Source organism: Arachis hypogaea, chromosome 11, assembly GCF_003086295.3.
Source record: "Arachis hypogaea cultivar Tifrunner chromosome 11, arahy.Tifrunner.gnm2.J5K5, whole genome shotgun sequence".
NCBI classification, from domain to species: Eukaryota; Viridiplantae; Streptophyta; class Magnoliopsida; order Fabales; family Fabaceae; genus Arachis; species Arachis hypogaea.
This window is the reverse complement of record NC_092046.1, coordinates 149,214,694-149,237,493: the sequence shown is the minus strand read 5'-3', so window position 1 is coordinate 149,237,493 and position 22,800 is coordinate 149,214,694. Positions and strand designations below refer to the sequence as shown.

Here is a 22,800-nt window from a genome sequence, read left to right as displayed (position 1 = left end):
TTGGGAGTTTGTTTCTGCCGTTGAGAAAATTGTTTTTTTCTGCGAGTTGCTGCCTCCGTCGTTTGTTGCTGTCGCTAGTTGCCGCCTCCGTCGTTTGCCACCGCCGTCATCTGCGATGTTACCCTTTTTCCTTTATTCAGGTATGTCTTCTTCTCTTTTTTCTTCTATTTTTTTGTCATTGTTTATATTTGCTAAATCCTAACTTTACACTCCTTTGTCCCATCATTTGCCGTCGTTATCATGATGCTGAAAAAGTCTTTGTACTACTACTGTTTCGAAGTAAGTAAATTATTATAAAATTGTGATATAAAATAAATTTAGAATACTTAGTTTAGAGTAATTAGTTTTATAATTAGTTTAGAATAATTAATCTTATAATTAGTTTAAATTTATTACGTAATTTTTATTTCTAATTATGACATAGTATTTTAATTTTCATTTGTAAATCATATGTTGTGAAATTGTGATATATAGTTAATTAGCTACGCTTAGAGTATTTAGGATTTAAATTATGTTAGGTTAAGGTTTAGGGTAATTACGATATAAATTATATTAGGTTTGGATTTAGATTAATTTAGACTTGATTTTAGATTAATTAAGTTAATTTTATTATTAATTATAATTTTGGGATTAGATTAATTAATTTTACAAATATACATAAATTTTTATCATTAATTTTTACATTTCACAAATTTTATTTCTATTTTAGGATTTTCTTTTTTTTGTTTGAACGTCTTGTAGCTTTAATCGTGGGTTGTTCGTGCAGTACTCAGTACTATATTGTTTAAGTTTTATGCTGAACTTATTTTTTTTATGATAGAGTTTTAGGATAGAAGTGGGAGAAGGTTGTCTAGTGGAGCTTTCTCAAAATCTTTGTTTGCTAAAAAATTGCAGGTAATAAAGGGTTGCACTCTAGAATGGCTAAGATTTGATGTTTTATTGAATTAATAATGTTTATTTAATTTATGCTTGCAACAGGTTTCTTCGTAAATTGATAAAATTTTTTGGCGAAGGTCTTTAGATTAAGGAAAAATTCTGTCGATTTTCATTAAAATTATTTAAAAATATGCTTGATTTGTGAGAAAATAAAGATTATATTTGGCTAAGAGTTCTAATTATAGAAGAAATTTTGCCGAAATTGTAACATCCTACCATACAAAGTCGGCTGCCTCGGCGTAATGTAAACTCGTTTAGCCTATTAATGTCTCCGTCATTATCAGTTGCGCGCGCTATCGTCGTATTTATCGATTATATGGTCAAAAAGTGGTAAAAGAGAGGAAGAAGTGGTTGAAAAGTTTAAACTGGTGTCCGGTCAAATACTGTCAACAAGTTGTATATATAGTTGTCATAATTTTTTAGCTTATCTCGTTTACATTGTGAATAAAATAGATAAGTTTTTATGTATTTTATTTATACTATAAATAAGATGTGTGTAAAATTATCTTGTTTATAGTATAAATGAAATAAGAGAAAACGATAAATTTTAATAATAAATTTTAAAATTATTTATTTCAGTAATTATTATATTTATTTTATTTATTAAAATAAAAATTTCGTGAACAAATACTTGATCTGACATGCGTATTGCGTGATGTGTTTATTTTAAGAATTTGTTTTTGTTTTCGGATGGAACCAAAACAAAAAAGGAGATATTTTTTTATATTAAACAAGGACAGAATATCCAGTGGGGTCAAGTTGAAGAATTGTGTGCTGATATTTTAAGTGAACAATAATATCATGAATGGCCAATGCAAGATATTTATAAAGAAAGAAAGAAAAATATGGCCATTTTTTTTTGTAAATGTTATTGTTGAGTGCTGATAACATCCCGCAACCACCTTCGTAAATTCTTTTGTCTTTACTTGCATTATACCCGTCTTCTCTGGTGCATAATGTCTTATATTATTATATACCTATATGGACAGTTGGACATATATCTAAGTTCCCATTGATCACAAACTAAAGTCACATATATGCCTGTCAAGTTTCCATTATCTGAAAATAAAAGCTTTATAATCTTCTGAGTGTAAAAAAATTTTTAGATTCAAATTAACTTTTAAAATTAAATTAATTTCACTTAAATTTTAATATTGCCTTACTTATTCTTAACTTTATATGTCACATGTTTACTATTGCATAGAGAATTGTGTTAGCCACATGCAAAGCATGTGTGCAGGATATACAATATTACTGACCCACTAAGCAATCTTATAATATTTTCAATCGTCTACAATGTAATGCACACCTCACTACATATCATGGTTCTGAAAATCGAACCGGACCGGCCGGTTCAACTGGAAAAACCGGGAACCGGTCATCTAACCGGTCCGGGTAAGGTCAGAAACCGTCTGGCAAAAAACCGGTGAAAAAACCGGTCGAACCGGCAGTTAACCGGTGAACCGGAAGAACCGTTCGGTTATTTAGCGGTTTTTTTTAAACCAAACTACTAAACGACGTCGTTTCGAAGGTTACAAAAAAAAAAAAAAAAAAAACGAATGAAAGGCCAAAAAGGCCCCAATCCCTGAATTCCCACCCCACCCCTTTCTGTCTCTCTCTCTCACTCTCACTCATACCCACCAGAAAACCCTAGCTCCCACCCATAGGCCATAATCCTCTCCTCTCTTCGAATTCCAAGAATAGCCACCACCCACCATCCCATTTCAGAGCTTAAACTCATCGCCGACGCCTTCTCTACTTGTCGCCCTCTCTGTCCGAGCTCGCTTTGTCGCCGTGAGTCGCGCCGCTTCGCTGCTCCTCGCCGTCGCCGTGTCTCATTTCTTAGTCTCTGCTTCAACCCTCAGGTCTCAGATCTCAGTTCTCAGTTCTCAAGTTTCTTCTTCTCTGATTCAAGCCTTCAACCCTCTCAGGTCTCAAGTCTCAGTCTCTAACACTCCCTGATTCCTCTGCTTGCTGGTTTATTGTTCGCTGGAATGGATTTATGTGTTATTTTTTATTTTCTATTCATGATTTTCTGATTTATTTGTTTGCTGGATTCATGATTTTCATTTATTTTGATTTTCTGAGTTTATTTTGATTTATTTGTTATTTGTTGTTTCTGATTTTTGTTATTTATTCATGATTTTGTTGTTGATGCAATTGTTTACTGAGGATCTGAGGATATTGTTTGCATGTTGAAGTTGAAGAAGAGAATGGATCAGTGTTTGAGATGCTTTTGTATTGAAATATAGCTGTGGTGGTTTTGTTGTCAACTGAGATTGGAGCTGTGGTGGTTTTGCAGCCATGAAGTACCTGCTTGGAACAATGTTGGCATGGACTAAACATTGATGTCTATAACTACAGGAAGCTTTTTTTTTTTTTTTAAATAATGTATTTCATAAGAATGTCTAAAAAATTTGAAAGAATATTTTGTATGGCTGAAGATTTATTTTGTTAAATGTAATTTATACGGTGTGATTTTTGTTTAAAATTTATCAAATTTAAATATTGAAAATTATATATTAATTTTTTATAATTTTATTTTATATTTAACTAAACCGGTTGAACCCCGGTTGGACCACGGTCAGACCACTGAACCGTTGAACCGGTCACTCTACCGGTTTGTTGACCGGTTCGGTTTTCGCAACCTTGCTACATATTATAAGAAGAAAAGTGATTCAGATAAAGACATTTAAAACATTTTTTTTGAATAAATAAATTTAACATAATAAAATAAAATAACAAAATTTTAAATAAAGTCTCAAACAACAAATGTAATGAATTAAAACCTAAAAACAATCTTTAATGTTATTTTTGATATTGTCATTAACAACTAAAGAAATTTAAATTATACCATTTTCTGTAGCTGGTCAAAGATCTGTAAAATACCTTTTTTATTTTGGCTTTCTTATTATTAAAAATCTGTCCGTTCTTCTCTAACTATACATTCCAAATAACTGCAAATAAGCATATGAGCCACTTGTTACGCTTCTTCTTCCTGTTAACAATTCCTTTCCAACTCTCAAAATGTTCTTTCAATGAACTCAAAATAGCTCACAGCCTCCCAAAGTCAGATAGTCATCCACACCACACCTGCCAGGTAAACTCACAACCAAGAAACAAGTGATAAATATGTTCGGCATCTTTTTTACACAATACACACAGGTTATCACTGTGGCTAATAATTCCTAACCTATACAATCTTTTTTTGGTATTTACTCTTCCTATCAAAACAAACCAGACAAATAACTCCACTCGTGGCGGGAACCAAACCTTTCCATGATATTTTGGTGAAATTATAGCTGGTGATATCCTCCGGAAGTATTTTTCACTGCAACACCTGCACAAAGGAGTTAGTTGAAAAAAAATACCTTCCTTATTAAACTTCCAAATAACTCTATCTTGCGTATCACATGCTAACTTCACAGCCCTTAAGGTCTCGCGCAATTGATCCAATAATTTTAACTCCCATTGGAGTAGAACCCGCCTCCACTGGAAGTTTCAAATCCACTCTAACCTGTCCCAAAATCCACAGTCCCCTATGATAGATCCTCTTTGGTTTGAAATAGAGAAGAGCCTCGGAAAGCTCGTCTTTAACGAACCACTTTGTAGCCAAATATCTTTCCAAAATCGAGTCCTCCTTCCATCACCCACCTCCATAGACAATCCAGCAATCATCTTATCTCTCACATTATGATCTTTGAACTGTAGCTGACAGATATCCTTCCATGAACCTCCTCTATTAGGCAGTGTCTGAGATGATAACATCATATTGGGGTCCAAGTTATGATAAGAGCATATAACCTTTTTTAATAGTGGACACTCCTCTTTTGAGAATCGCCATCACCACTTGAAGAGGAGGACTGTGTTCCTAACTACAGCATCACCCACCCCTAATCCTCCCAATTTTTTGGGAGCCTGAATCACTTCTCACTTAATCAATGCCAAACCATTCCTACCTTCCTCATTGCTTCATATAAATTTTCTCTGCAATGAAATCAACTTTTTTGCCACTGCTTTCGACATCTTATACAGGCTCAAATAGTATACCGGCAAGCTATTCAGTGCTGCTTTAATAAGGACTAGCTTACCCGCTTTTTTGAGCACTTTTTTCTTTCACAAACTAAGCTTCTCCTCCACTTTATCAATTATCAATTTTCAAGTGCTAACCTGCCTTGAGTTTGCTCCTAAAGAAATACCAAGGTATCTGACTGGAAGGTTAGCCTCCTTACATTCCAATAAGTTGCACATATTGTGGGACCACGACTGTTCGTAGTTGATTAGGATCAAACTTGACTTATCGAAGTTGATACTTAACCCCGACATCACCTCGAAGCACCTTAACAGCCTGACATAGTTTCTGATGGTCTCCTCCTTCGGTGGACAAAACAATATAGTTCATCTGCAAACCAGATATGTGATATCTCTATATTATCCTTGCCAACTAGTAAAGGCGAAATACGTCTGTTTCTGATTGCCTCCCCTACCATCCTATGCAAGACATCGACAACAAGAACAAACAAAAATGGAGATGGTGGATCTTCTTGTCTCAAACCCCTTTCCATCTTAAACGATTTCGTTGGTGAGCCACTAGGTTTGGCTAAGGTGGACTAGATGTGAGAACAATTTTGGTATTTTATATAAAAAAGTTTGGCAAAGTTAGAGAGGTTATTGTATAATTTTCCATCTCTAATAGACTCGTCTTTGACTTTTCTTTTTTTTATTCATTATATATAGAGAAGTGTTAGGAAATTATCAAAATTTATTATTTTTGGCTATTATATAATTATTAATTTATTTTTTTTAATTTAGTAATCTAATAACATACTTTATTCTATATTTTTAAATATTAATAATTAACTACTGATAAAAAATAATAAATTCTAATAATTTTTTAGCATTCTTCGTGTATATATATATATATATTGAAAATATAAGTTTGATTTATATGATAAAAGTCTAATTTGACGTACTAAATGTAAAATTTTTTAGGTTTGATTATTCGGTTCTTCTTTATAATTTTATAGAATTTTTTATTAGGTCTTTATAATTTTTTTTTAATTAAATCCTTATACCATATCAGATTTTATAACTAAGTCCATGCCGTCATAAAAATATTAGAATCAATTGAATATTCTTTTAAAGAAAATAGAATATTCAATCAAGTGTTAGACATAATAGTTTTGTTTAACAGGACATTCCATTAATTTTGTTTTTGTCATGATAGGAACTTAATTACAAAATCTGATATGGTATAAGAAGTTAATTAAAAAAAAAGTATAGAAACCTAATTGAAAATTCGATAAAAACCCAAAAAGGTTTTAAGCACATTCAATATTTGTCTCACAATTAAATTCGACATGAACATTTCATATATTGAATAGCTAATAACATTCGATTTCGGTATGTAAATAAATTTGATCCATCAATTATTGCTAATATAATAGTTTTTTCTTTGATTTTTGAATCGTTGATGATTGATTATTAGGATTTGAAATTATATACAAAAAAATTAAGGAAAAGAAGTGTTATAAGAGAATTTTGGTCATGTTTTTCTAATACATAAAATAAAATATGACTTAACTAGTAGCGTTATTAATGTATATATCACTCATTCGATTAATTATTAGTTTCAAACTATCAATGTTAACTCTAGGAATAATATTAAAAGTGTTTAAAATTTTTGGGGACACAAATAAAACGTTTAAACGTTAGTTGGAGACCAAAATAATATTTTTCTTTTAAATTGTATGAAAAAGAAAATTTGAAATGAATTAGAAAACAGGCAATTAAGACATTAAATTAGCATCTTTACGCGGTTTAACTTTTTGATGGAGAGAAGCAGAAATGATTCACAATTTCTGAGCTTTTAAAGTAAGAGATGCCAAAGTCATTTAGTTTTACAGATATGAGTGCGTAGTTCATGGAGCCATGCAATGCTGCATTGTGTGAGAGACAAAAGAACCTTCTATCTGCCTACGCCAATTTCAATTCAAACTCTCATCTTAAATAAACCAATGCTTTATTTAACCAATGCATTGACCTCGAAACCATCGCAAAACATTTTCATTTGCTGCTGTAACTCACTCTTACTTAATTACATGCTTAAAAATGCTGACGCCCATTTGAAAACATGCCTCCCATGCCACCATGCTTCGTTCTTTTGCTTCTTCAGTCAAAATAAAATCACTCTCTAGTCTCTAATTCTACCTTCATGTGCCTCACATTCTTCTCGGTATCCAAGAACGAAAAACCCGATTGAATATCTACCAACTTATTACTAATAATAATTAATTATTATATTTTAAACATATATATAAAAAGATACATTCAAAAAATATATTTATAAAGACATTTCTATTAAACACAATCATAAAAAAAAGACATTTTTATTAGTCACATTCACAAAGACACTTTTATTAAACACAATTATAAATAAAAATTGACAGAAGTTGGCAGAAATGCTGTTAGTTAGTAATGTAACGGGGTTGTTAATATTAAGTGACCAAAGATCATGTCCCTCCAGAATGCATGAGCGAGTGACGTACCTCGTGTTCAATCGTCGTGCCTAATCGGATCATCAAGTATTTATTATCATTGAATCCTCTCATCTCATCTTATCACACATCATGGACCCTCTTGGGAATCGCAATCATAACCATAAACCTTATTGTTCTTCGTTCACGGTATCGGAAGAGGAGTTCAAAGTGTTCCACAGAATAGACAGAGAGGTGTACACAACACTTACCATGGACCTCAAGCGGGACCCATCGGAATGCATGCAAGTGATGGGGATGTGGCTCTGGCTCGAGAGGATTGGGTTTCGCAACGTCGTGTACAAGATACTTTCATTTCCCACCCCCTTAATAAACGACCTTGCAGAAGAGACACTTACATGCCTCAACGCCATGCTACCTTCTTCTTTAGAAGGAGCCATAGACAGCATTCCTCTGCTTCAGAGCGTCTTGGACAAGGACATCTCGCTCCAGTTCTTGCACCAGCATCGCGCCGACGCAGTGCAGGGAGTGGCGAAAATGGTGGAAGAAGTGTGCATCAGAGCCTTCAGTGACATCAAGATGATGGTGATGCAGCAGCAGCACAGGGAAGAGAACAGGAACAACGGTGGTGGTGGTGGTGGTGGTGGTGGTGGTGGTGAAGTGGTTCCGGCAGAGGCGAGGACGATGTTTGTGACGTTCTCGAAAGGGTACAGAGTGGAGGAGAGGGAACTAAGGGACTTCTTGACAATGGCGTATGGAGATTGCATTGAAGCATTGTACATGCAGGAGGTGCAGCACCCAAACCATCAATCCCTCTTCGCTCGAATTGTATTTCGAAGGGCATCCACCATTGACGTCATACTCAGGGGTGCAACCAAGGTTAAGTTTAGCATCAATGGCAGAGATGTATGGGCCAGAAAGTTTGTGCCAAAAAACTCTACTTCTAGTTTGAATATCAGAATTTAAGTATCGGTTATTTTTTCTCTTTTATCAATATGGTTGATTTTGGTCAAGGTCAATTTGTATATATGTTTTGGAATTTGTAACAATAATAACATCGTATAAATGTTGATTATGGTTTTAGACTTTTGGTTGGGGTTCTTGGAATGAAAAAGATGGAATATCTTGTGCCAAAAGTTACCCTGATTTCAACATTTCAACACACACCCCGTTTCCCAAATGATCATATTCTTTTTTGGGCTTTGTTTTTTTGGTCTTGTTTTTTGGGCTTTCTTATTTTTTGGTCAGGGATCTTTTTGGGCTTTGTTAGTTGATTTGCAATATCATCGGTTATTGGGCTTGAGTCCAAAACTGGTCATTTATTGGGCTCAAGCGGTTTTACGGCCCAAAAAGAAAAGAAATTTTAATTTTATAGGCGAATAGGTGGCGAATAACTGAATAAGAAAAAGAAAAAGAAAAAAAAAAAAGAAGGATCTCCACACTCCAGTTTCCGGCATTAAAAAATGGAGTCAGCGGCGACGAACGGGGAAGAAGCGAGTTCATGGGATGAGTTGTACAACATCAATCTAATCCCTTCTGAGTTGTTTGTGAAGTTTCGCAAAGAAGTTCAGGGCATTCGAGTTGGTCTCAATATGGAGGTCATCTTCATCCTATTAATTTTTTTCATCCTCTTGCACGTGCCTCTTGCATGTAACGTGTTTGATATTATGTCACACTGAAATTCCCGCATCTGGGTATCTCTGTGTGTGCTACATCCAATCACTTGCTGCATTGTAGCAATTAAACTCATCCTCAGAGGATCATGTTCTCTTATTAGGGTATTTTATTTTGTTAATTGTCTCTGTGCTCTTATAATTGATTGCCAAAACTCATGAGAACATTATTATCTTGCAGTTCTATAATACTCCCATCAATGAATATCAAGCCAAGCTTGTATTGAAGCCTTTAACTCCTGAATGGAAGTGGAAGCTAATTTACGAGCCTATTCATCAAGATGTTCGCATTCTCTCCAAAAAGATCCCTGTCACCAAATTTCTGAATCTTCAGGTTTCATTATGTTTAAAAAAAGCAGTAACTCTGGCATTTTTTATGTGGTTCTATGTGTTGGTTTCCTCTGTGTACTCAGTTATTAATGCCATAATAAGCTTAAGTGCTTTCGTTTGTAGTGTTTTACTCTGACATAAAACAGTGCAGGTTGGTGTAGGACACAATTTTCAAATGCATGCTACGGGTTGGAAATGGAAGCTCACTACATGTTTAGGTGGAGATGGTGTATCCCGAATTCGAAATAAGACTTCAGTTGGCTTGTTTCCAGGCTTTGATTTACGATTCGGATGGAGGGCAGACTATGTTCTCCCTGAAATTACTGGGCAAGTTTCAAATTTATGATTTTTAGATACCTGCTACCTTTTATTTCTCTTATAAAATTGCTTGATGAATATGATCGATTGGTTTTTACTTTGAACCTTAACAGGGCTCTAGGTACCGATGAACCACTGTTCAACATGCAGTCTGGACGGCTTCAAGCATCACTTGATAGAGTTGAAGCCATCTTAACCCATACTGATTCTGTTTGATTGGCAAAGAAGATAGTCTAAGAAAATCAGGTATTATATATAACTCTCATTAACATAGTGGCTGTGAAGGACATCATACTGATGGCTCTTTTCTGTTATGAAGAAACATGTATTAAAGATCAGATATATGTTTTATGTGCACCGGTGTGTGCTGTTGAGGATGCATTGTTTGTATAATATTAAGAATCGGAACACTTATTCTTTAAATTTAAAAATGCATTGGGGGGTTTAGGTGACAACTAACAAGATAGCTTCACCATAGGGTCCTATAGTTGTTACTTGAAATTGACTACTTTTGTAATCGGGCTTTATTGGCAGGATTATGTCACTTCTTGTTCGAAATGCCTGCAAGGCCTCAAAGTGGAGTTAAGCTGATAATTACCGGGAGAGAGATTTGAAAAAGTTTGTGACACGGGAAATTCTAGAGCGGTTGACAAGGAGCGTAGTTAGTCATTATAGACAAACGCCCCTACTTGCTTTTTGTGCATACATTATTTCAATAGTATCAAGTTATTTTGCAAGTGTGTCTGCCAGTACATGGTAATTTGTACATTACATAATCCAACATAATCAAGTTACTTGGTCATTTGTTCTGTAATTATTCATATTTGAGATGCTGCAAATCGCCTATTTACTTTCCAAGTTATCCATAGTTCCATACTAAGCCAGAGCAGGGTAGCCATACTAATGTAATCAAGTGGCAGATTGTAGACACTTTTAATCACTATAGACTTTAATTCGAATGCTTGAGGAGGGAACATTGCAGTCTCCAAGATTCAGTAAAGTTGGACCCACCAACCAACCCATCTGCTTTTGTATCCTAGTCCTAGCCGTTACACCCAGCCTTAACGGTACCATTCACCACCTTATAAAAGACTCAAATAATTTAAACACCATCTTCAAAAAGATTCAAAGCATTATACAATACTCTCAAGAATCGCCGTAATGGCATCTTCCAAGCATAGAAACGCATGCTCCTTCACCACCATCCTCCTTATCTGTTTGAACTTGTCACTGTTTGTAATCTCCGCAGCCTCTTTTGCTCCCACAATCCTCCTCAAGATGCCCCCAACCTCCTTCGGCATGGCGTTCTTCATGGTCTCCGGCATCTCAATTCTCTCATCCCTTGTGGGGTTCTACTCCCAGCTCACATACTTATGCTTCCTCACCCACATTTCCCTTGTATTAGCCTCATTGGTAGGTCAAATTCTCACCATATTAGCCTTGTTTACAAGAGAGAAAGCAAGCCTGTCTCTGCTTAAGTCGCCTCGAGACCCGAAAGAAGCTAAGTTCTTGGTGAGGATGGAATGCGGGGCTTTGATGGCAATGTGCATGTTGCAGGTGGTTGTGTTGGTCCTGAGTTGTGCAGTGCATAGTTGTTGGGTCAAAGACTATGAGGAGCTGGAAGCAGAGAAGGAAGCCATGGCTAGGAAGAGAAGCAGAAAGATGGCAAAAGTGCAAGAGGAATCCATGGCTAATGGAACCAAAATTGCACAGTGCAAAACCAAGGAGTTGGATGAGAACATGAAAAGCAAAAATGAGCAGTGGGTGAAGACTGATTTTGAACCCTGAATGAAAGCATTTTGAACCTTGTTAGTAGTGCAGATATTTGCATGTTTTCAAATTCTTATTCAGTTCCATGTTGTTTTTATTCGGGTCACTGCGGTTGTGGCCATTGCATGTGTGAGCATCCATTTTTCTTGCTTTCAACTTAATGCAGCTAAGTAATTGATTTGTAATCATGCTTCGAAGGTCTATTAATTAATTATAATACAGGCCGAAAAAGAAGGGAAAACGAGTTAAGACGCATGTTACCGAAGATTAGGCTCAACTTTATATAATAATAAGTTGGATGGCCAAAATACACATGAAGTTTCTAAAACATTAGTTTAAAGTGTTTAAGGAGGCAGCTCAATCAATCAATCAATCACGTTTAAACACTTTTTTTATTTTATATGGACAATGATGGTTTTTTTTCGCACCTAGATCATGTTCTATGGCTAATCATAACTAGCTACAGTATTATAATAAGCTGTGAACAAACCATGGGCTTCTACCACTAGCTGTTTTGGAATCCGCAACTTCTTGTTTATGTATTGGAATTTCAGTGCGGGATGTTATTGTAATCTTGCTAGTTACTTCCAATTATAACGTTTTTATTTTCTCAAATGATTCTATATAGATAAACTACCTATTAAAGGATAGTCTACGATTTATAATGGAATTGACAAAAGTCCTTAAAAGACATACGGTCTCCGCGTTGATAATCTAATGTCAAAATAAGTGATAATGACATAGTGTTCATGAGCTTAACTTACTACTAATGGCACCATCTAACAGTGGATTACATTTTTTCAAGTCTGGTCGGCTCGGCTATCTTGTCATTAACACTTTGAATTTGGTCCAACTCCAATGCGCCACACACGAACTCCAATCACAAAGATCAATTTTGCTTTTACCTTGTTGACCCTATGCCACTCACTTTTCAGTTTTCATGTTTTTTTCGTGGGTGAATACTTATCCCTATTAATTTTGGTCTTTGTTCTTTAATATTATGAGACTAATTAATTTTTATATTAATAATCTCTTTCTAGATCATATGTAACATATTAATTATTAATATTTTTTAAATTTATACAATAAATTTAGTCAATATAATTAAAAAATAAAAAAATATTTTAAAAATATTAAACGACGGTAACAATTATCCAAAACACAATAAGATTTTCAACCAAAAAAAATCATCAATCCTAGTTAGCTCTTAACGAATAAATTAATAGTTTAACATATTACGTAAGTTTATTTCGTTAATATAAAAAAGTATTGACAAAAACATTAATCAGTCTCATAAAAATAAAAATTAAAAATCAAAATAGATATTTTTTTTGTTGAAAATCTCATTATTTTTTGAGATAATTATCAGGAGACATTTAAGAGCATTTCTCCATTTTTTTATTGGCGAGAAGAAGAAAAAGAAAAGTAATTCATTTGTTATGTGTATATATATGGAATGGCATATTTCACATTATTCAACTGTTTATTTATTTAACGTGAAAATTTTTTTTCTATTATTTTTATATAAAATTTATAGTTGAGAATCATTAGATAATAATTTATAAATTAATATTTAAAATTATTAATATAATTTAATAAATTTGATTAAATTATTATTTAATAATTTTTAATTATGAATTTCACATAAAGACAACGATATAACTTGTCTTATTTAGTATTTATTAATTATTACGATAATTAATTAATACTAAATAAAGTAAGTTCTAGTTGTTTTTTTGGTTTACCTAACATTACTCATAAATGTTTACTATTATTTAATTAAAATTTCTTAAGTTCAAATTTTAGTTAATGCCAAATTGCATGTAATTAATGTAGCCAATGGGGAAGAGAGGGAGCGCCAAACAATGTAATAAATAATAAAGACGGATTAGTCTTTGACCTGTCGGGTTGGGGGATACCGTGGGAAACCAAAAAAAAAAAAATAATAAAGACGGAACACAACAGAAGCACTTTGAAGCTGCAGTCACAATCTTAGAGAGAGAGAATACTTTGCCTTCCTTCATACCTCAATCCTCAAACTATCAAAAACTTTGCAAAACGATAACTCTCCCCACTTTTCTTGCTTCCCTCATTCTTTCTTTCATTCATTCATTCACCATATCGATTAAACCACTTCTTCCTTCTTTTCGCTCTTTCAAATTCCACACTTTTTTTCCCGCAACATAAACACAAATAATCTCTTCATTTCTATCGAACCAAGAACCAACCAACGATGCCTTGTTCCGTTTCGATTGCAATTCAGACACCGGAATTCCAGAGTTTGTTCATCCAAGTTTCTCCCACTCGTACTTGCAAATGCCGACGAATCTCTGCTTCTTGGACCACGTAAGTTCCAATTCTTTTCTTTCTTCACTCGTTCATTTTGGTTGTATCTTTCTTTCTTGAACTCTGTGTGTTTTGATTCAACGCGAAACAGGGCTATGGATTCCAATTTTTCTCCAACGATGAGCAACAAGAAGAAGAAGGAACTTTCGGTTCAGCTTCCGAGTTCAGCGCCGCCAATCCCAAAGTTCGAAACTTCGAGGTTCTGTGATCTTCACTTTGACCGATTACAGCCATCGGATCAAGAATTGGATCAGCATAGTAGGTTCGAATTTGGCCAATTCGTTGCACGACAAGCCCTCCTTGATGAAGAGTATTGGGTAAGCCATGAAATTTGAGGGATAATAAAACCCCAAAATTGAATAAAAAAATCATTGAGCTTGCTGTTTGTTTTTGTTTTTAGTACTATTCATGTATGTATGTATAATTTAGGGTTCATGTTGTGCTAGACAGCAGCATGGCTGAGGGCAGAAAGTCATTGGGAGAATCGACCATATGAACGGTATGACATTGACAATTAGACATAGTGCTTCATCAGATTATCAATTTTTTTCCATAGTTCATTAATTAATTAGAGTTGTTGACAAAAACTTGATTTGTTACTATTTGTTGCTTACTTCACGATGTTGTGATTGAATCAACAGATTTTGCTAATTTTTTTTTTAATTTTATTTTCAAAATTGAAGCAAACAATTAACCTCTAAAAAATCTGCTCAAGCATACTTTAATTATATATTTTTTAATACAAGGAGATCTTATCCAAACACAAGTGTATTGAGTTGATTTGGATGAAGAGTTTTATGCCACTAATTATCCTTATGTTTTCTCCAGATATACTGATCATTATAAAAGGAAATTTGCAGATCAGGTAGGAGTTGATACACATTACTTTTCTCACTGTGTATGCTAAATACAATTGAGTGTATTTTGTGAAAATCATAATCTTAACTGGAATTCTTATTGCTTAGGAATTTCATGCAATAAAACGGCGGTGTAGGGTGCAAATTGTGCCAAATGGGGAGAGTTGCACTTGCATTATCACGGTAAAACAATCTCATCTTAAATCCATATTTATACACTTTTGACAGTTAATTTGTCATTGTTTGTGTATGTTTTCTCTTATGGTGTGTTGGAGTCAAGTTTATCAGGTGAGGAAAGAGCAAAAGAATGTAAAACGCTCAATAATTAAAAGTGTTGTTGGGACCCTTGATTTGAATATCCGGTACATGCTGCAAGGAGAGACTTTTCCTGGGGTATGTCACATTCTTTCTCACTGAGATGCAAACTTATGGCTTGTTGCTAGTCTAGCCTGATGCCAAATTAACCATTTCTGCAGGAACGAGCGAAGGCTCCTCCATTCTGCGGCATCAACAAAACACCATCAAGCAGATATGGCTACATTTCAAACTTGTGTGTTGCCAAATCAGCACGACGCCAGGGGATTGCAAGCAACATGCTCCATTTTGCTGTTGAATCTGCAAAATCCATAGGTAAAGTCTGGAGCATTGAAGTGAAAGTAGCTTCTACAATTCATGTTAGCACATGAAATAAGCCTGAAATCCAAAGATTTACGAATGTATTTGGATGTTGATTTAGCAGGTGTAGCACGTATATTTGCACATGTGGATAGAAATAATGGAGCTGCACAATCATTGTACAAGAACATGGGCTTTGAGGTAATACAGCTGTTATTTCATATGTTTATTTCTCCAATTCTATAATGAATTTCTCTTCCTGAATAATTCCACTAGTCAACGATTTTCATGTCTTCCCCTTTTTGTTCCCCCTCAGATCGTTGAAATGGCAAACGCACTGTTGTTAGATGAGCAAACATACTTGCTCCGTTTACAGACGTAAAGCACACAAGGTTGATGGTTGATGCCGCTATGCTTTTGATTAGCCAACATCAACAACTGTGAATTCCAAAATCCAAATACGCTAAGTTCATGTAAATGCATGTAAAAGTCCATGCTATACCGAATTGACGGGTTTCTTTTTTCTTTCTTTTTTTTGGGAAAAAAGTGATTCTGTTCCTATATCATAGAGTGAAGTGAGTTGTTGTAGTTATATTTTGTACTTGGATTACAAAAGTCGGTTTATTTTCTACCTCTTCTCTGAATCATCTATCAAGTAGTCAGATCTTTGATTAGTCTTGGTACATTTTGAAGCACTTCCAAGAGTCGACTATGTTCGAACATCTAATGCTCAGTCAAATGGAATGAACATGAAATGGAAATTTTACTCTATTGTTTGCATATTTTAGGACAGTGTGAAATAAAGTGAGTAAGTGACCTATTATGTGAAACAACATTATGAGAGCAAAACGATGGAGAAAAAGAGTTTCATGTCTGAAAAAAATAAGAGGAAGGAAACGACGATACGGTCCCTTTTTCATAGCACAAGCAATTCACAATCATATTATCTAGTGAAATACAAAACTCACGTGGCCACGAAAATAGCAAATTAGAGAAACTATGTGATTTTTGGTGCACAACCAATAAATAGAAAATCAACTAGTTTAATGTATAGATTGTATGGTTTGGTAAGTTGAAGAAAAAATTCTACAAAAGGTCCAATTAAATCTATTAGTTTCCTATTTCATAATAACCACTGAGATATTAGATTAAAATTTACGAAAGTATTCAGAAGCTAAGAATGTTAAAAGGAGTTGGGAAATAATCAAATAACTCGAGCACTAATGAAAATCATCAGTATATGGCACTAGCCTTGGAATTTGGAATCAACAACTCAACATAACCGAATTAAAATATTCTATCTTAAATGAGAAAGAGAACTTATTTTTTGCCTCCATTCAAATTTAGACTATTGTGTACAATTGACATCCTCTGTACAAAAGGAATAGGAATATACTCTCTGCTAGAATATGTATGGTTAAGCTGTATGTTTGAGAAGGAAAAAGAATGTTACCCTTCTCCAATTACAACAAGGGTGTACGAAAGAAATCTTCTCTGACGTCCTCGCCCAAACAAAAGGCAAAAAAAAAGGGAGAAGGGGGGGGGGGGGGGTGGGGAGGGGACTTTGTCATTTCCTTCCCTCTTTAGTTAGCACCATGTTAGCAGAAAGTTAACTCTGCTTTTGCGCAAAATGTCACTGTCTATAATCTTCTATATATCTAATTTTGTTTTAACTTTAATTTATGGCGAATTTACAGGTACCGGTGAATAACGCAAAGCACCTTGATGATAATCAGGCACTTTGACATGTTGCAATAAAGGAGACATCTGCAATCCAATGATCTGGGTCTCTGGGTTTGAATATCCTTTCAGAAAAACATCTGTAACCTGAAAGAATATATAACATTTGAACAAGTCATACAAATATTATATTTTATTCTTCTGTTTGCAGGAAGACAAGAAATTCATCATAGAAATGCCTGAGGTGGGTTTGCTGATAGATAAATACCTGTGTACATCCAAAAAGTATAAGAAACTTTAGCGAGAAGCAGCTATCTACAATCAAACCCAAGTCGGTGTCTGTCAAATTTCGGCAAAAAGATAGATCTAGAACTTGCAGATTTTTCGCATGGCTTGCAAGTGACACGGCTGTATGCTGACCAACCTGGATTAAGCAAAATGAGACAAGCACTCAGAAAACGATACTTGGCATGCTGCTGGAACTAAACAGCTATCACAGCCAGATGGAAAAACAATTGACAGAAGTTTTCTTCCTTCAACAGGGAGATAGGGCTTTGTTTCATGTCACTAAATAAAAGAACCAGACAAATACCAGGATCATGACACACCTTTAGAATAATTTCAATCAACTAGCTTATTTTACATTGTATTATTTACAATTCTCATCACTGCAGCTATGAATTTGACTTTTGAAAACAATGATGAAAATAAGTAGCAGAAAGTGAAGTGTCTGCTGACTCTTCCAATAAAACACATGATCCAATGCTGGCAAGGGTGAAAATATATCTATTTCAATCCTTCTACAAGGTATACCCACCCAAACACATCTTTTTATGAGCATGTGCTTAGAGTATGATTTATGTGTAGGATTGCACATACAAACACCTGCATTCCAGTTTGTTATTGAGTGACATTCAGTGAGGCAGTGTAACCAACATACCTTCTTGATTTTATTGAGTGAAAGTTCTTTCAAGGACTCTCCAATGATCTCTATGAAGGCAGCTATTGCTTCATCGCTGTAGTAAAGAGAAATTTTCGTAAATTAACCCATCATTAGGAATTTGAATGAAAGAAATATGCTATGCAATAAGCACTGTGTACCATCCAAAGAAGCATAAGCATAGCATAATTACATACACATCGAATAATGAAGAAACACTCCTGACATTCCAAATGCTAAAAAGTCAATACTGGTCCAATACAGCAGTGCCAATACTCTATGAACAAGTTATCATGGAATTTGATTCCCTAACCCTAATACAGAATCTGATGCACTGAAAGGAGGATTGGATAATGGAAATCTAATATAATTTCTAATATGAGTCCCAGAAGCAATCAGACAAGTGCTCAAGGAGGATTGAAAATTAATCATAAACTCCAACTATGGAGAAGGAATTCAATCCACATATGGTACTGTAAGATGGTGCTAAGCTTTTGACCCAGGTATATCACAGAATTGAAGGTTTCCATCCTAATAAAAAGCTGCGCATAGTTCTATAAATTTTGACCCAGGTATATCACAGAATTGAAGGTTTTCATCCTAATAAAAAGCTGTGCTAGAAAGTTCTATAAATGAGTCATCTCTAGTAACTCAAAAAAGGGAAGAGGAAGAAGAAGAAGAAGTACCTGAATGGTGTACAGGGGAGCTTCAATGTGTTAAGTGCTCGACAATTATTGGCAAGATATCCTATAGATAAATCTGTCAAATTAGGCAAGTTCTCGAGATCAAGAACACACAACAGAGGACAGTGTTCAGCAATGACTTTAATCGACACATCAGTCAACTTTCTGCATAGTTAGAAACAAAAATAGCAAGGGAAAGAGATAAAATTTAGCAATGAACGAAATAGGGAAAGTACAACTTGGAAATCCTAGCAATATAATTCTTTTTTTTCTTTTAGTATACCCTGGCAATATAATTCTGATTCAGAAAGAAACTATAATTGAAAGATAGAAATAATAGTTAACCCATGCTCATAGACCAATTGAATATAAATTTTGATTATTTCATTTCCCTATGATAATTCCAAAATAGGAATTCTCTCAATAAACGCTTCAATTATAGTGTAACCTTCTTTAAATTTCATGAATCAGGCAGCTCAAACAGTACTTACACACAATCCTTTAAAATAAGCTCCTTCATGTTTTGACCATTGGCAATGATGTAATCCTTGATAAATTTATCACAAACAGTTCCCACGCCTGCCAATGACAGCACTTCTAAATTTTCAAGTTGCTTCAGTGCTGGCACAATTAATGCAGTATCGATGTTTTGGCAATGATCAAGATACAACTCTTTCAGAAGTGGTCCTAGTGAATCAGCCAAAATATTAACACTGGCAGATGTGAGAAGGGAGCACTGGCTTAGGTTCACCGATCTAAGAGCCGGGGCAGAAGAAACCAGCGCTCGCAACCCCTTATCTGATAGACGGCAAGCACCAGTGATGGACAGACTGATTAATCTAGGTAAGTGTAACCACCTCGGTGACTTTGTCACAATATAATCAGGTATGCAACGTCCACATTGGTCAAGTTGTAGCACCTATTCACATGTAAATACATAACCAGAATTCAGATGTGTCAAATATAGGTAGTAATCTCAGAAGCTAAATGAAATTCAACATTCAACAAAGGGAACATGTTCAACTTTAGCATTTGAGAAGAAATGACAACTATCAAAGAATTCAAGAAGCATACCTCCAATTTGGAAGTGTCACACACTTTGAGAGATTCTGTCAATTGATCCTCAGACATCCATGAGCAATCTCTCAGGCGAATTTCAGTGGGAGACCCTTTAACAACAAGTTCAAAAAAGTGAGAGTCCATCCGATGAGAGTCACATGTCAGCTGGCTAAGTCTGTGCCTCAGGTCTTCTGGGACACCATCAAGTGACACAATTGCATCAGCATAGCTGGCAAGAACTTTTAGGCATATTTCTTTCAATGATGGCACCTTCCTAGGTCTTGTATGATTCGATTTAGGAACCCATGATTTATTTTGCACATTTTTCATCCCTTTCTCTCTGATAAATTTCAAAGCTGTCGAGAAAGGTGTTGGCCCCTCATCAATTGGAGGTTCCACTGGAGGCTCAGGGTTAGATGATGCATCCTTAGCATCCGGCACGAACCGGGCAAACCGAGATGCATTTTCTTTGGCTATGTCCCTGAAACGTTCCCTTCTCATGGAGCTAAGATTGTCCTGTGGTGGCTGGAGGATTATAACACCGCCATCATCATCATCGTTATCATCATCTGAAATTTCGATCGGAACGCCAGGGTTCGAATTTTCAGGTCTAGGTGCGCGGAATGCCTCGTCATGAAAAGCATTTGCCAAGAAATCAATTTCCATCACCACCGGCCCTTTCATTTTCTCTTCCCTGCTTAACCTCCTGAGACCACCGGAATTACCACCACCACCACCGTTGTCACCACCAAGAACCAACCTTTCAGCAGCACCACTGGTATCAGCAGCATGACCATCCAATATCCTCTTCCCTCTCGGATCACCTTGCACTTCCTCCACCTCCACCACCGGCGAAAAGAAACCTTGAGAAAAATCAAACTGAAAATCAGGGTTCTCGTTCCATACTTCTCCCATTGTCTTAGTGCGCTTGGGAGTGGCATTATCGACGTCCATGGGAACGGTAACCCCCATATAATCAACTGTTCCTCTCTTGAGAAAGCCTCTTTCTGTTTCATCAGCAACGCCATTGCATGATGCCCCGTGATCGGGACCACCAAATAAGTCGGAGTTAGCGGGGTTGAGGAAATTGTCAATAATTGAGCCAATGTCAATGTCTTGATCGGAAACCCCAAAATCAGTTGAAAATGGCTGAAAGTTGGTTTCTTGGTCAACCCAGGGATGGGTTTGAACGGAAGTGGTGGCGTAAGGAACCCCGAAATCCCTAGGTTCTTCGGGGTTTGAGAATTGGGGGAAATCGGGTATTGGATTGAGAATTGGTTGAGGCTGAGGTGGTTGTTGGGGATAATGGTTGGGGTTGGGGTTGGGGTTGGGGTTGGGGTTGGGGTTAGGGATAGGAGTAACCCCAGCCATGGGTTGGGAAAACCATGGAAGCTGAAATTGAGGTGTTGATGAAGAATTAGAGGAAGAAGAAGGATGAGGAATGGGTTTAGGGGTACTATGGTTGTTATTGGGGATCATCGGTTTGTTGTTGATGTTGACGTTGATGTTGATGTTGAAGTTGAAGATGATGATGAAATGCAAATGAATGGTAATGGGGGAGTTGGAATGGGATTTGGAGGAGAGAGAGTCACACTCGTCAGTGAAGAAGAAGAAGAAGAAGAAGAAGAAGAAAGGCGTGTGGTTGGAAGCAATCCCAACGGAATTGGAAGAAAGAAACGAAAGAAAGAGAATTTATGCGTACTGTGGAGAATCGAAACTTCCTCACTACACCTTCCTCCCTCTTAAATGGTCATCAATACTAGTAAAAAATATATTTTTTTAAAAATTTTATTAGTAAAATAAAATTTAAAAATCTAGAGTTCTTTTTGGTCTAGAATTGTTGCATGTACTTTTTACATAATTATTTAAATATTATCATAAAATTTTAGATCAAATATATAAGTAATTTGTTAATATAAAATTTGTTTGGCATTTTATAAAAAAAAGTACTTTTTATTATTTTTTCATGTCTTAAATATTTTTGTTGTTAATAAATTTAAAAATATTATTATTAATTAAAAAATATTATACATATATTAAAATTTAGTTATTATATTTTTGTGTATAGATATATAATATTTAATTTATTTTTAGATATATTTTATATTTAATATATATTTAATACAAATAATTAATTTTAAAATATAATTGTTTATCCACAAGTTAATAATTCAATATTATTTTGTGTTTACCCTTTAAAATAACAAAACACTGTAATTTATTTACTTCCCACTCTTTGCAATGTGAACTTGACTAATTAATTGCATATTGACTGATTAATTTGCATGCATGGAGAATACAGTACCATTTAATTTATGGATATTGTCGATAAATGCTTTTAAGGAGTAAACTACTAAGATTGTTCGTAATTTTTAAATATGCTGATAATTTTTTTTTATAACAATAAAAAAGATTTTTTAAATGTTACAAAAATAGTAAAAAAAAATTCTTTTTATAAGTATTAAATAACTTTTGTATCAATAAAGCTCTATATCGAAACAAAATACTTAACCAAGTCTAACTAAGTTATTGTAACAATTTTTTAAGTCATGAGCCTCTCTCTCCTTTTCTTTTTCCATTTTCTTCTTTTTTGTTTTTCTTTTTCGTTATCGTCATCATCAATAATACCAATTTTTTGTAAACATTTTTATTAGTTCTGGTTTTTTTGTTATTATCATTAAATAATTTCGGTTCATTTCTTAATTTATTTCTATTTATTTGTGTGTTAATTAATGTTCACTTGATTTTATTGATAAGTATTTACCAAATTTTTTATTCCTTAAGTAATTTTGGTTTATTTTTTAGTTTAATTGAGATTTATTTGGATCCATAAATGAATTCAATTTATTTTTTTAATGATTAAGTCTTTTTTACTGTTTATTCAAATATAAACTAATTTCGATTCATTTGTATGTTAATTGAGGTTTACTTGATGTTGCTGATGAGTATTGACTAAATTTTTTATTCTTTATGTAATTTTGGTTCATTTCTTAGTTTAATTGAGATTCATTTAGATCTATAAATGAATTCCATATGTTTTTGTTGATGATTGAGTTTTTTTTATTATTTGTTTAAATTTAAACTAATTGAATAGAA

General features: G+C 34.6%; 5 protein-coding genes across 6 annotated transcripts; 4 read left to right on the top strand and 1 right to left on the bottom strand.

Annotated features, from left to right (window-relative positions):
* The first annotated feature begins 7,444 nt into the window (after positions 1-7,444).
* On the top strand, positions 7,445-8,708 carry LOC112723697 (uncharacterized). The gene has a single exon (XM_025775152.3). It carries the CDS (start codon positions 7,566-7,568, stop codon positions 8,397-8,399), a length of 834 nt encoding a protein of 277 aa, XP_025630937.1. The 5' UTR covers positions 7,445-7,565; the 3' UTR covers positions 8,400-8,708.
* A 121-nt stretch (positions 8,709-8,829) lies between these two features.
* On the top strand, positions 8,830-11,709 carry LOC112723699 (uncharacterized). The gene is made up of 5 exons (XM_025775154.3): positions 8,830-9,031; positions 9,288-9,440; positions 9,588-9,763; positions 9,868-10,000; positions 10,289-11,709. Exons 1-4 carry the CDS (start codon positions 8,897-8,899, stop codon positions 9,968-9,970), a joined length of 567 nt encoding a protein of 188 aa, XP_025630939.1. The 5' UTR covers positions 8,830-8,896; the 3' UTR covers positions 9,971-10,000; positions 10,289-11,709.
* LOC112723698 (uncharacterized) lies at positions 10,916-11,709 on the top strand. The gene has a single exon (XM_025775153.3). The coding sequence runs from the start codon at positions 10,916-10,918 to the stop codon at positions 11,540-11,542; it is 627 nt and encodes a 208-aa protein (XP_025630938.1). The 3' UTR covers positions 11,543-11,709.
* A 1,594-nt stretch (positions 11,710-13,303) lies between these two features.
* Positions 13,304-16,111, top strand: LOC112723696 (GCN5-related N-acetyltransferase 6, chloroplastic). 2 transcript variants are annotated; one of them, XM_025775151.3, is made up of 9 exons: positions 13,304-13,870; positions 13,962-14,187; positions 14,317-14,369; positions 14,699-14,735; positions 14,836-14,910; positions 15,016-15,120; positions 15,204-15,357; positions 15,467-15,543; positions 15,659-16,111. In XM_025775151.3, exons 1-9 carry the CDS (start codon positions 13,758-13,760, stop codon positions 15,722-15,724), a joined length of 906 nt encoding a protein of 301 aa, XP_025630936.1. In that variant the 5' UTR covers positions 13,304-13,757; the 3' UTR covers positions 15,725-16,111. The 2 variants fall into 2 exon arrangements, with proteins under 2 accessions (XP_025630936.1, XP_025630935.1); XM_025775150.3 differs by having other exon boundaries at positions 15,464-15,543.
* A 538-nt stretch (positions 16,112-16,649) lies between these two features.
* On the bottom strand, positions 16,650-21,437 carry LOC112723693 (uncharacterized). The gene is made up of 6 exons (XM_025775146.3): positions 19,720-21,437; positions 19,137-19,564; positions 18,649-18,810; positions 17,963-18,038; positions 17,291-17,446; positions 16,650-17,169 (listed from the first exon to the last, which is right to left on the bottom strand). The coding sequence occupies exons 1-6, from the start codon at positions 21,181-21,183 to the stop codon at positions 17,023-17,025; spliced, it is 2,433 nt and encodes an 810-aa protein (XP_025630931.1). The 5' UTR covers positions 21,184-21,437; the 3' UTR covers positions 16,650-17,022.
* Positions 21,438-22,800: the final 1,363 nt, after the last annotated feature.